Source organism: Biomphalaria glabrata, chromosome 3, assembly GCF_947242115.1.
Source record: "Biomphalaria glabrata chromosome 3, xgBioGlab47.1, whole genome shotgun sequence".
NCBI lineage: Eukaryota > Metazoa > Mollusca > Gastropoda > Planorbidae > Biomphalaria > Biomphalaria glabrata.
Window position 1 is genome coordinate 6,745,093 of NC_074713.1, and position 13,484 is coordinate 6,758,576.

Here is a 13,484-nt window from a genome sequence, read left to right on the forward strand (position 1 = left end):
TGAAAGTGTTACTATTTCATGGATCTAGGCCAGTGATTCCCAAAGTGGTCTATATAGACCCCCAGGGTTCTACGAAGACTTCCAAGGGGTCTACGAAAGTGAAAAAGTAAATTGGGGGTCTATGATAATGAATCTCATTTCAGCAGGTAATGACTTTAATTTTGATATCCCTTTAATAGAATTATTTTATACACACATTTATGATTTGTACATTACTAAATGCTGGAATGAAAAATTGTTGTATTAAATTTAATAACTATATTTAAATAGCTTAATTTTATCATGTTGTAACTTTAACAAGAAGATATGTAGACTGTACAGCGTTGAGTATTTCAAATTGGACTTCATTCTTCCTTGTCAAACAAACGATTGTTTAGAGCCTATGTGTCTTTTTTATGACGCTATATGAAACCAATTAAGCTGGAGGATCATTTGAGACGATGCTATCCTGATAAAAAAAGATAAAGGTTTGAAAAACTTTCTAACACTCAAAGATAAAGTTCAGAATAAACCCAGAAAATCTAGATCGACATCATATAGTAAGATGAGTTATAACAGTAAAGGCTTCTTCTTCTTCTTCCTACTTATTATTATGTTGGAGTGTTCAGATGACTAGACCAGTATATGAGATGTGGCGCAGTGGTTTCCAGATCAGGAAGCTTGCTATATAGTTTCTCTTCTATGGTGGTGTTTTGGGGCCAGTGTCTTTTTCGACCCTTTTGATGAAGAATGAAGAATACAACTTTGAAAGACCTGGTCAGCATTCTCTGGTGACACTCCACAAGGGAAAACTTCATCTTCAGGAACATGTGTTGTCTCATACTGTTGTGTCTGGTTCTTATGTCAAAAATTAGTCATTGGTCGTATCGAGATAGTTTATAATAGGCGTTGTCCTTCTTGCTATTTGGATGAGAGCTTGTCCATTTATTTATTCATTATTAGTTTCTTCTTTTGTATTTGTTCTCACACTTGGAAAGTGTGTCAACCTTCTCATTTTCTTCTATTTCAATATGTGCTGGTATCAATTGGAGAACAGTTGTTTTTTTTTTTTTTTGGGGGGGGGGGGGGCTGTTGCTATTGAACTTTATAAGTGCTGTACTGAGTCGTTTCAAATTGGAGGAATCAGGGTTTCCAAGCTTTGGAGGACTTTTTTTTTTTTTTTTGCATCGGTCGGGAAAATAGTCCGAATTTTTGGCGTACGTGGTGATTTGCTAGAATGATAACTGCTAGTTCCAGTGCTTCCATTTCTGCTCTGTGGCTATCAGAGAGCTCACCAGTGGCAATGAACAAGATTTCTTAATTAATTTTTCTCCATTGGGGCATTACATTGTTGAGCTCCTTCGTTTGTGGTGGCTTTTTGAGATAGACTCTGACACAATGGTTGTTGGGACAATGAATTTATAAAAGAGTTCACTGATTTCTTGACCTCTATAGGATTGTAGCCAATGTTTTCTTTCTTCTTATGTACCTTTTTGCAAAAAAAAAATAATATTTCTCCAAATGACATATTCCTCTATACAGCTGGCTGAGTCAACATTACCGGTATATGGTACTGGGATATTTTTTATTTGCATAAGTTTTATTTATTGTAGATAAAAGAAAATCTAAAAAAAAAACACACAAAAACTATGTTCTTTGTGACAACTAATACAATGCTACTTAGGAGAAATGAATATCTAATGTTTGGAAGGACTACTTCATAGAACAACAAACCCTTAAATGAAACCTCATCTCCTAAGCAAGGGATGGTGAGCTTGCAAACCCTTTATAACAAAACATTTCTTGTGTGTTTATTCAATGTATGTAATACGTAGTAACTATTATTTTGTTTTAAATCTGAATTTTATTAATAAAAAGATATAACTTGAAATGTAGCTTTAAAATACTTTTTTTTTTTACTATTCGACTCACTGGTTAGAAATTAGTTAAAAAAAAATAAAATTTGAAGTTAATTATCAAAAATGATATACCTTATTACTGAAGCAGGGGGTCTACGAAAACCGGAAACATGGCAAGGGGCATACGAGACAAAAAAGTTTGGGACCCACTGATCTAGGCCATGTTTACGGAGATAAGATCGAAAGGATATAGATCTAATAATTTTAGGAACTACACTTCGTACAGATAGTTTTTTACTTTAATACATGGAAATATATAGTCTATTGATTTCATTAGGTATTTAATAAAATTAACCTTCAAATTTGTGTTTCAAAAGCATTTTTACATAAATTCGTTCCATATATCTGCGAATTTAGACATCCTGGCGTACTTTATAATCCCCTTCAATTAACAAATCTGGTAAACCCGTTTTAATTGTACTTTATATCCCATTCATCTCGCGCCACTTTCATTTTATTGCTAAAGTTATCTCTATTCGCTTTTAACAAATCGGGTAAATCCGTTTTCATAGTATTTTATATTTGATATGGATGTGAACCCATTTTCGCAAAACTACTTTTCTTTTCGTGGCGAAAAACTTGAAAGGGACATTAGCTAAGTTTGACATAAATCTAATAAAATACTCTGAAAGACACAACGATGAAGGCACATTCCTCGTTCCATATGCTAGGACAAATTTGTACAAATGCTCCTTCTTCCCTAGTGCTATTAGAGCATGGAATGGGTTGCCTGAGCTAGCCAGGAAAACCAGTGACTTTGCAGAATTTTAGTCATTGGTTAATATGCATGACTGAATGCATATGACGTAATCATCTTTTTTTAAGTAACGTCTGTATTATATAAGATAGATAGATAGATATATTTACAAACTAGAATCTTCAATACCAGGTATCTGAATTACAAGTACGACAATTTTAATACTCTAAACTTATATATGCATAAATTTTAATGCCTCGGTTGTATTTAGGCCTACTGAGAAAGAGAATCCTTGAACATGAAACCAGAGATGGGCAAACAAAGTCCCGCTGAGAGGTTTAATCCGGTCCGCCACAAGATCTCTGAAAAGAATTGTTTGAAGTCGTTAGTGCTCAGAAAGTCTGATGGCACGTCCAAGTGATATTGTCTGTTTCACGTAGGAAATAATGGTAGAGATACTCTCTGTTCAAGAGAAGAGGAAAACAATGGACGATATCTAGTGTGCCACTTCAATGTTTTCTAACAACTTTTCAATCAGCTAACTCAATCATTTGTCGCATTTGACGAGGTTTAATTCACCGACTGATAGAATACAAGTGTAGGAAATATTATCATACAACTTAAGAAAACTTCAGAGCGAATTGGAAAGATTTCAGGACTTCCGAGTGTTTACAGAGAAAAACAAAACATCCATTGTACTTTAGCATGGAGAGTGAAATGGTGAAATCAGACTTGTCTCGACTTCATGGAATTCTCATTTAATAATCATCTCAAATAATTTGTTGAAAAGATTTGGGCTCATCAAAGCCTGCTGATAGAATTTGTGCCATTTTTTTCATCTACATAATGAGCAGATGTGTATATTCAGTACTAGAACTTAAAAGTTGGGTAAGAAATAGACTGGGTGGTTTATTACTCATTCAGTCTATGACGAGCTTGTATACAAATTACAGCTGCATACGTATTAGTTATTAAATATGTTTAGTATTAAATGTGATACCGGTACTAATAAATTTATAATTATGGCACTTTCCTGGCCTAAAGTACCAGTAACAGTATGCAAAATAAATAAAAATCTAACCTAACTTTGATTATACGAACGATTCTAAATACTTCATTGCACCTTATATTAGGAACCGTGTAGTACAACGGTCATTGCTTGTTACCTAACAATTGTTAAGTCTTCGCCTACATCAGGCTACAATGTATTACTCTGAATAAACACGTGGCTTATGCATTTTACAGCTACCATATCTTGTGGAGAAAATCGTTCAACATACAGGGACGTAATCTAGTTTTAGATTGAACCAGCCTCTTGTCTTGTTTCCAGTAAAAATCTAAAACACGTAGCACAAGGCAGACCAATTAGAATTAAACATTTGACAAAAGGACCGAACCCTAATCACATTTACAATTTTAATTTTGCTTTGATGGGGTGCATCATTAAGTTAAAAATAGAGATTGGCTTCTGGCAATGTAAAGGACAAAATGAAAAGAAAATGCTTTACATTAACACCTAAAAGAAAAGAAGAGTGAAAAAGTAAAAATGGTAAAAAAAAAAAAAAAAGTTTCAATTAGAAAGAACAAGTGAATTACCCACGTTGATCAAATAACTTTCAATGATATGTCAGTACATCTTTGAAACAACATTTTATTGTGAACATTACCGCTCAAGTCATTTTCACTATACAACTAATGTGTTCAGAGTTTGTCAACACCAACAACAACAAAAAAGACCACAGAACAGCACAGATATCTAACATGTGTACCAATAATGTGAGAACTGATGTATTTCAAACATAACAAATCCACAAAGAACACAATTCTTCAGTCATTTTATTGTTCCAGTTGAAATAAACTGTTGTTTGTACAAGGACATAAAATATGTTCTAGAGGTGACAATGGGGACAGCACAAGTTGACCGATGGTTCCTACATATAGTGGCACAATGAGACTGGCTGACAAGTCACAACACTTCAAGACACTGATAGTAAACATAGACACTGAAAAACATCCTGTAAGCTTTATTTCAATTTAGATCAAAGAAAACAACAATCCATCACAATTTATATATTTTTCTTTTAAATCTAGTTTTCACTATCAGGTAGTGTTGGATGCAGCCTAAAGCTGAAACATGAATTCAAAGAAAAAAAAGGAAACAATATGACAAAGTCCTGATCCCAATTGATTCAGAAGTAAATGTTTACCCTGACTAAAAGATCAAAGACAACCCAAACAGTTGTCTCTTGTTACCAATGACCCAAAGAGAAAAATGAAATAAAATGGAATCTCAAATTTAACTGTGCATAAAATTGGATGGTCAAACAAATAAACATCATGAAATGAAAGTAGTGCACAGCACTGGTCGGCACTCCACTAAAAACATTGTCATTTTGCCACCTAATAAATCATTAAGCTAAAAGTGCCACATTAAAAATAATACATATGCAGGGGATAATTACATAAATGTCTATACTTTAGGAATAAGTGTCAGATGATTTAAATATCATCAATGTCAATATCATCCTCATCATCATCCTCCTCTATCACTGGCTTTTTGCCTCCATTGACAACAGGAACAGTAGATTTTGCAAGTTCAACTTTGACCTCCCCTACTCTCTCAGTGTGAGAAAAATTAACCTAGGAAAAAGAAATTATTGAAATAATAAATAGAATCATTGATAAGTGCCCCCACCCCCTTTTTTTTTTGTTTTACATTAACCTATATTAAACTAAATAGAATATTATCACAAGTTTGTTCACTAAAATTATATTACAATTAATAGAATCTCAACAAAAATAAGATCCCATCACAATTAATGGAATGCTGCATTAAACAGGATGTCATAACAAGGAACTACAAGAAATTAAAAAAAAATAATTTAAAAATCATACAATTATCTTTTTAAAATAAAAAATTATGAATTATGCCAACCTCATCTTCCTCCTCTCCATTCTCATATTCTTCATCACTCTCCTCCTCTGCTTCTTCTAGCCATTTCACAAATACTTGAGCTTCTTTAAGGATCTGTGTACTTTCTTCTTTTGAGACATACTTTTTGGAAGGCTGAAACAAGGGATATTTTTTTTATAAAACCATCAATTTGAACTTTTTTGGAAAGCTAAAATAATAAGTGTTTTTGTGACAAATCAATATATTTACTGTAAACAAACTACAGTGTTGATTGCCATTTTTATGTCTTGAGTAATATACCTCTACTCCTTATTAATGACACACATGTAGTTAATGTTATGAGTTACACATTTTAGGACTGTAGTATATCTTTATAATCTTAAAATTTAAAAAAAAATGTCACTATATATACTTTTTTCTAAATTTTCAAAGTGCACACACTAGATACTATCAAAAAGATATTTGTCTAAAAGTTTACCTTTTTACCCCATTCAACAATGACAGACTCTTCAAGAATGTCAAAGTCATAAAGAACTTTCAAAATGTGGCTTGTTTTGGGCAACAGGTCTGGATACTCCCTAGTGATGAGGATTTCAAGTCCACCTAGAAGTGCCTTCTGGGCTTTTTGGTCCTGGATACAAAACTAAGACACAGACAAACAAATTAAATTTTGACTGTATAGTGTAACAAATTCATTTAAGAACTACAAATGTAAATGTGAAAGTCAGAAAGGGATATGTCATTCATAAAATTTATGTAGGGGAATCCACTATATCTCATCACAGTTCCAAAATAAAGAAGGCAATAAAACTAAAAAAACTGTCTACCTTCAAAAAAAGACCTTTAAACTTCTGCAATTGGGTCAGCACTTTATCAGTGAGCAGTAACTCTACAAGCACTAAGGGTACTTTATCCTTTACTTCCAATCTTTCAGCCTCAGAGAAAATTTCTTTGATAGTAGTTTGCTTAGTAAGTTCATCCTCATCCTTTTTAATCTTAAAAAAGGAATATCAAAGTGTATACATTTTTGTCTGCATTTTTTTTTTCAAAGCCTTAAAAAATTTTAACATTTTCAAATAGTTAACTCCAGGATGTTCAAATGATTTTTACATTAAATTAAAAAATAAAGAGCAAAGATAAATTCCATACTTTGATTTTTTCATAGATGATATTCAACCGTTCTTCAGCAGATTTTTCTAAATCATCTGTAAAAGCTAGGCCTTTAGCAGCATCTGAAAGCTCTTCCATTCTCTGCTTAATGGCCTCTTCAGTAAAATCATCTCCCCAATCTTCATCATCATCATCTCCTTTTTGCTTCTAAAAGAAACATTTCAAAAGCAAACAAATATGTATTCATATATTTATTGAATAAATTATTAGAAAAATAATGACATTACAAGTTAATTTTTTTCCATATCAATGCAGTAAAATAAATTTACTAGAACTATTAAAAGTATGATTATTTTGTTTTGTGAGTATGTGTAAAAAAAAAAAAAAAAGGGGTGGGGGGAGGAAAAGGAGGAATCTTATAATCAATATACCGTTGGAGGCAAATTCATCGATTTTCCAGATTCTCTAATTGCAGCTATTTGCTCTTGCGCAGTAGAAGGAGTTGCATCAGGACTAGCTCCATCTTCTTCATCTTTTTTACTACCCCTTTCTTTTTTTCCTTTCTTCCCTTTCACTGGCGTAGCAGCAGCATTAGGATCCTTGTTTAAAAATTCATCACAAATAATTAGTATTAAAAAAAAAAAGTATACTAAGCTTTATAATAAAACCAATACAAAAGTACTGACTTGGTCAGGAGGATTTTTGAGAATAAAAGTTGTCAGCTTATGTCTCATATCAACAGATCCATTATAACCACAAGCAATGCATCTTTGTAATATTGTACCACGTTTCACCTGAACAACCTAAAAAAAAAAAAAGGCCATTTTAAAAAAAGAATCAAAATAGGCATTATGAAAAAAAAATGAAACAAAATTATTTTATATGCCTTTGTTAAAAGAACAAAAAATACTTACAAGGTTGGTTTCTGGATTAGAGCAACCAGGACAAAGAACAAATTTTTTAATGAACCCATCCAGCAAAGTTTGAAGTTTTTCATCAGTATGTGAGCCATTCACAATGTAACGGTCATTTTTGGTGTCAAACTGGGTTTGAGCACCCAGCTCACATCCAAAAAACTTGGTGGGATCTATGGAAAGAAAAAAGTTTTTATTTTAGAGAAACAGTTGAAATTTTAAAGATGTGTTATATCTCTCTGTTTAATTATTGAAACATTTTTTAAAATCAAAATTGTACACCCATTATACTGCAATGGAATCATGTTTAATTCAAAGCAAAAGGGAACAAGGAATGACTACATAGTTTGAAAAGTACTTCAAAATGGGAAATATATAATAAAGACACTTAATATTGTGCTAATTGCATTACTACAAGGAAAATGATATGGATTGTACATAATAATAATATCCCTAATTCTTACATAAGAAACACAAACACCCAACAGCCTAATGTGTGACTGACTCAGAAGGGAATGAGAAGTCAGTTTCTGCCCTCATTAGGCAAATCCAGCCAGGAGGGAAGATCACTTAATGCATATAGATAATATAACATGTTGAAGAAAGTGTGAACCCTACACTAGTTTTGGGTGGTGAATAGGCACTTCAAAAAAAAAATTTCTAGGTTTTAATCAAATGATCAAGAACCAGACTTAAATATAACAACCCACTTTTTTTCAACAAGTACAAAGGATGGTGATCTAACAGTAGGCAGGAGAGTCACAGGTTGCACACTTTAAAGGTATTTTTGTGTATGCAAACGTGATATGAAACTGTTCAAAATTTACACCAGCAGTTGGGAAAATGAGGCACTGGATAGATCTAGATGGAGAGCAAGCATAAAGGAAGAGCCCTGGATTGCAGTTGGCATACAAACCAGAAGTAGAAATGTGAAAGTGCTACAGCATCTGGTGATTACAAATGCTAAATCTGTTACTGCAGTATCATGGATTAGCCTCTTTAGTCACATGAGAATTTGCAAAGGGAAAAGATTGTCTCTAAAGACATACAATGCCACAAAGGAAAAACCCAAACAATGAAGAGAATTAAAGTTAAGTGCAATAAATGCAAGTTCAAAATATCCAGATTGGACTGTACCTGTATGTCTACTTAGGTAAGCTAGGGTAAAGCTAATGTTAATAATTAACTTACAAGTTGGGGGCCTAGACAATGCTTTAGCAACTTCTGTCATATTGACAATCACAGTTTTGATACCATTTCCTTTCCCCTCAACCTGTAAATTAGAATTGCCAACATTTTACACAAAGAATGATTATCATCGCAATTAAACATATATATAATTTTAGACACAGGCATACATAAAAAGCAAACAAGGATTTTAACTAAAATAAAGAATCTAGTCAGCCAAAAAAATCCTTACAATGCATATTAAGACTTGTAGAATATTCACTAACATCTCTAGATGATATATATTAGACTAGAATTTGTTTTGTCAACTTATTATATAACTATTGACAATTTAAAAACTATTTGAAACTCTGCATATACAACTTAAATTAGTAAAATATATTAACACTAAAGCAAATTATCCAACTTGACAATGATTATGAAACTAATTTTAGGTTACTAATTTATTTTACTCTACATAATCTAGGCAATCCTCCCACCCCTACAAATAGTTGGACTATTGAGTGTTTGTTGTGTGTACTGTGACAGAACTGACTACAAATTCAATTTTGATGAAACTATACAAATTAACATTAAAAAACTTGTTGAGAAAATGGTACTGTACTGAAGATCAGAATTATTTAAAAACTTCAATCAAAATTCTTATGAAGGGGAATCCAAAATTTTCATCATCTCTTCAGCATTGAGATATATATTACTTTTCAAAAGTAATGAGCATTTTGACAAGTGTTACCTTAGCTATGAGCCTAGGCATCTTATAGCGATAGAATGGGTCAGTGTTGCTCCTGTCAATGTTGAAAGACATGGTTGCGGACTGTTTATAAATATTGGTCTTCTTTTCCTATGAATACTGCTGTCAACTTTACTCAGATGTTTCTGGTGGACTGTGAACTTCATATACGCTTTGGAAGTGGTGTCACTTCTATGTGCCAATGATTTTGACTCAATGTTCTGTGAGTGCCACACCAAGGGCTCTAAATTTAGAAAAGTGATTTGATTTAAATATATACCTAAGAGTTTAATTCTAAAACAAATCAAAAATTAATATTTACACATAAAGCAGAAAAAAAGAAGACTTGTGCTAGATGCTTAAGATGGTACTTCAGCACATTTGTTTCACCCTGCTCTTCGATGAGATTCTCAGTTCTCAAAGTTTATTCAAATGAAACATATAACATATTTTCAAGTAAATATGTATAAATAAATTGGCCCAGAGATGTTTTATGAAAGATCTCTATTGTTGCATCTCTCACCCAAAAGCTTTCAAATAAAATGAAATTACTCAAATCTTAGCCCTACAGCTTTGGGAAAAAAAAAAAAAAGTACTTAGACAAAAGAGTACATTTTTTTCTCTAGTACTCTCTATAACTTCCATGGTTAGCCAGTCAAATGGTAAACAGACCCTTGAAAGAGCGAATAGTAGACATGAGTAATTGAATATGCTTTCTTTCGTCCCTACCAGATGTAATTAAAAATGAATTTCATTTTTCTATTAACCTATCTAATGTTCAGAGCACAAATTTACACATCCCTTGTGTCGTCCAGAACTTTTTTTCTTAGTATAGCCACAAACAAAATAGAAAAAGTATCTCAAAAATGAATGTTTAAATACAATGATGTATGCTACATGAAGAAAAAATATTTACAATGAACATGACAATATATATACACAAACACAAAGCAAATGTTTCTAACTCCAACTGATGAAATAAATACTACTACTTGATTTGCCATAGTATCTGTGACATCAGGTATTTCTACAATCTCTTAATGTAAAAAGTTATATTAGGTAAAAAAAATCTATGCAATTAATGATTGGCCAATATAAGGATATTTGATGATGTTATGAACTCCATGTTATTTGTTATTTCAATTTCCCCACCCCTAATGAATGTCAATTTATTTTTAAAAAAACTAAAACAAATAGTGTTTCTATAATTTAAGTTTTGGTATTTTGAAAGCTGAATTATCTTGCTAAGACTAAAGGGAGGTATTCCACCATTAAAGAATTTTGACTAATAAAATCAGGATTGAAAGAGATACTGTTAAAATTATAAGCTTCCTGTTTCTATTTTGAATATTATTTCCTATTGACTAGAATTTCCTTTAGATTAATTTTTTTTTTTTTGAGGGAAACTTTAAAATTATTCAATGTTTGTAAGTTAATGCTATATTAAAACAAAAAATGTACTGTTGAATATCGAATTTAAATTTGTTTATGCCTAGAACTGGATCTACTAATTTGGACTGCACATAAAAAAGGACAAAAGAACAATGATATTAATGATTAATAATATAAAAGGCTAATTAAAATGTTTCAAAGTATAGGTAAATACCAATTTCACTTAGAAACATCAACTTAAGTGTAGACCACATTCCACACTGTACTGAGTGAATTAAGATAGAACTTTACAAAGTAGTAAGCACTCTATTTGGTATTGTACAGAACTTTGCACAAAATTATTTCAAATTGAATCCTACATTTACAAAATTTATTTCTTGACATATTTTCTTTCATCACGTTTCCCAAATGCCTATGAAAGAACTTATTCTTTGGTTTAAACAAAGCAAAGTGTCAGAATCTTCCTGACAATGTCATTCAATTTTTAATTTCAAAACTGTATTTTGATGGGAAAAAAAAATTGACAGAATGGCAGGTGTAATGCAGTAATGGCAGGCCCTAACTAGTCAAAATTAATAATTGTAGACTGGCATCTTTAATCCTTAAGACAAGTTGAGATGGTAACTTTTGTTCTTTTTTTTTTTTTTTATACACCAAGTCAGCCAAGTTTGAGATTGGCAACTTCAGTTGTTGTTTTTTAAATCAAGTGGCAAGTTTTTGGAATGGGAGGATGGGTTGTTGTGATTTTAGCAGTACTGTATTGATAATAGTGGGCCAGGCTACCTGTTAAATCTAAAAGTTCTAATTTCTAAATCTAGTCATTTTAGATCTAAAATCTAGTCTACTTATAGATCTAGATCTATTCTAGATTTTGTTTAGTCTGTCACTCTGTGCCTTACTTTAATCTTCAACTTTGATGTATTGACCATGCTTACATTACTTACAATTACTAGATGATCTGTCTCTGCAGCCCTAAGTCTGGACGCATTAAATGATTAACGAATACTTTTTTTTTCATGGCCTTGACGCCCTTGATCTAGAATCTAGACTTAGACCTATCTAGATTTCTAGAACTTTTGTATGCAACTACAGTACAACTTACTAGTCTACAACCTACAAGTCAAGTACAAGTAAGGGCAAGGCTCAAGATTCTATCTTAGTATAGAGTCTAGTATTTCTTAGTCTCTAGATTCTTTACAATGGTACAAGACCTATAATTACTAGATTAAGGACTACAAAAAAACTTTAAGATCTAGACTCAAGATCTATTGCTCTAACTTGTATTACAGTTACACTAGTTACAGTAACTTTTCATCATCCGGTTTTAGAAGAAAAATGGCGGACATTATCATAGACGAGATCAAGACTGCCATGAAACTGGATCATCTGGTCTATAAATAAATATGTTAAGATGGTTCTTTCTAAATAAGAGTTTTGGGTAGATTTAAAGCTAGGCTATATCTAAAACTAGATCTATTTCTAGTCTACAGCAAATCTAGTGGTCTAGAACCTAACCGTTTTGACTCAATAAAGTCATAAAAATGCTGTCTTGATCTGCGTTGTATCAGCAAACAGATGGCAGTTGGCCAAGATTGTAGGCCCTATTAAAATAAAGGCGTTGATTCACTTGCTAAATTGATGGACACAGTTGTCTGAAATTGAACAAATGACACAAAAATTACTAGATCTACAGTTAATTAACAGAATTGGGAATAAATATAATCATGGTTTAAAATTGAAGATCAAATCTGAATCAGCGAATAACACGTAGCATGCCTACTTACCAACCGTCTCGATATTAACGTTAGGTGCCGTGTGCTTGCCCGGATGTTGTGTAATTTACATAGCTCTAGATTCCTGAACCGTCCAAAATCGTGCTGCTTTTACTAGACTACTTGGTATTTTGGGTATTTTCCACTAGATCTAGATTTTAGTGTTGACGTGCAAAATAAGCTGATGGTCCAAATGTCACCTTACCCATCTAAATAGTATATCTAGATATATTATTGTCTAGCCGCCATGAAACAAACTACATCTAATTAAGAATTATACTCATCGTACTATGATCGTACGTAAGCCTGTTTTTAAACAAACACCAGGCGAGGTCTTTAAACGTTTTATTAGGGGGAAAATACAACTGGAGAAACATCAGTGGCGGACCAGTAGCCATCAGTTAAATTCGAGAATTTAACTTAGACAGTTTTGTACTTAATTTAAAGAGAGAACAGGTTCGTCATCGGTGTGAAATTGTAAGACCATAATAGCAGAATGAAAGAATACAAGGTTACAAAGACAGTTTATGTCACTGGCGGATCCGTGGGGGGGGGGGGGGGGCAAGAATTTTAGCAAAGAAATCACACTTGTATACGAATTTATTAGTTATGTTAATAATATATACTAATTATTTATATTATATTTCAACCGATTTTTAGATTATTTCGCCCCCCCCTTCTAGTATGTTGGCCGATTTGGTGGGGTGGGGAGGTGGCACCGTGGCGATGGCATCAATCCCCCCCCCCCCCCCCATGTTTGACAAGAGTGCATTGAAATTCGAGTCCAATTTCTTTGTAGAAATCACAGCTTGTTAACGTAATCAATTAAATTTCAATGTAATTAAAACTTGTTATTGATATTTTAACCG

At 32.5% G+C, this 13,484-nt stretch overlaps 1 protein-coding gene across 2 annotated transcripts; it reads right to left on the bottom strand.

The window, feature by feature from the left end:
* Positions 1–4,415: 4,415 nt before the first annotated feature.
* LOC106055351 (eukaryotic translation initiation factor 5-like) lies at positions 4,416–12,781 on the bottom strand. 2 transcript variants are annotated; one of them, XM_056023078.1, is made up of 12 exons: positions 12,628–12,781; positions 12,359–12,495; positions 9,455–9,695; positions 8,725–8,806; positions 7,534–7,706; positions 7,306–7,422; positions 7,051–7,218; positions 6,659–6,826; positions 6,337–6,504; positions 5,988–6,152; positions 5,531–5,662; positions 4,416–5,235 (listed from the first exon to the last, which is right to left on the bottom strand). In XM_056023078.1, the coding sequence occupies exons 3-12, from the start codon at positions 9,524–9,526 to the stop codon at positions 5,095–5,097; spliced, it is 1,386 nt and encodes a 461-aa protein (XP_055879053.1). In that variant the 5' UTR covers positions 9,527–9,695; positions 12,359–12,495; positions 12,628–12,781; the 3' UTR covers positions 4,416–5,094. The 2 variants fall into 2 exon arrangements, with proteins under 2 accessions (XP_055879053.1, XP_055879054.1); XM_056023079.1 differs by lacking the exons at positions 12,359–12,495; positions 12,628–12,781 and adding an exon at positions 11,788–11,809.
* Between the last annotated feature and the right edge of the window lie 703 nt (positions 12,782–13,484).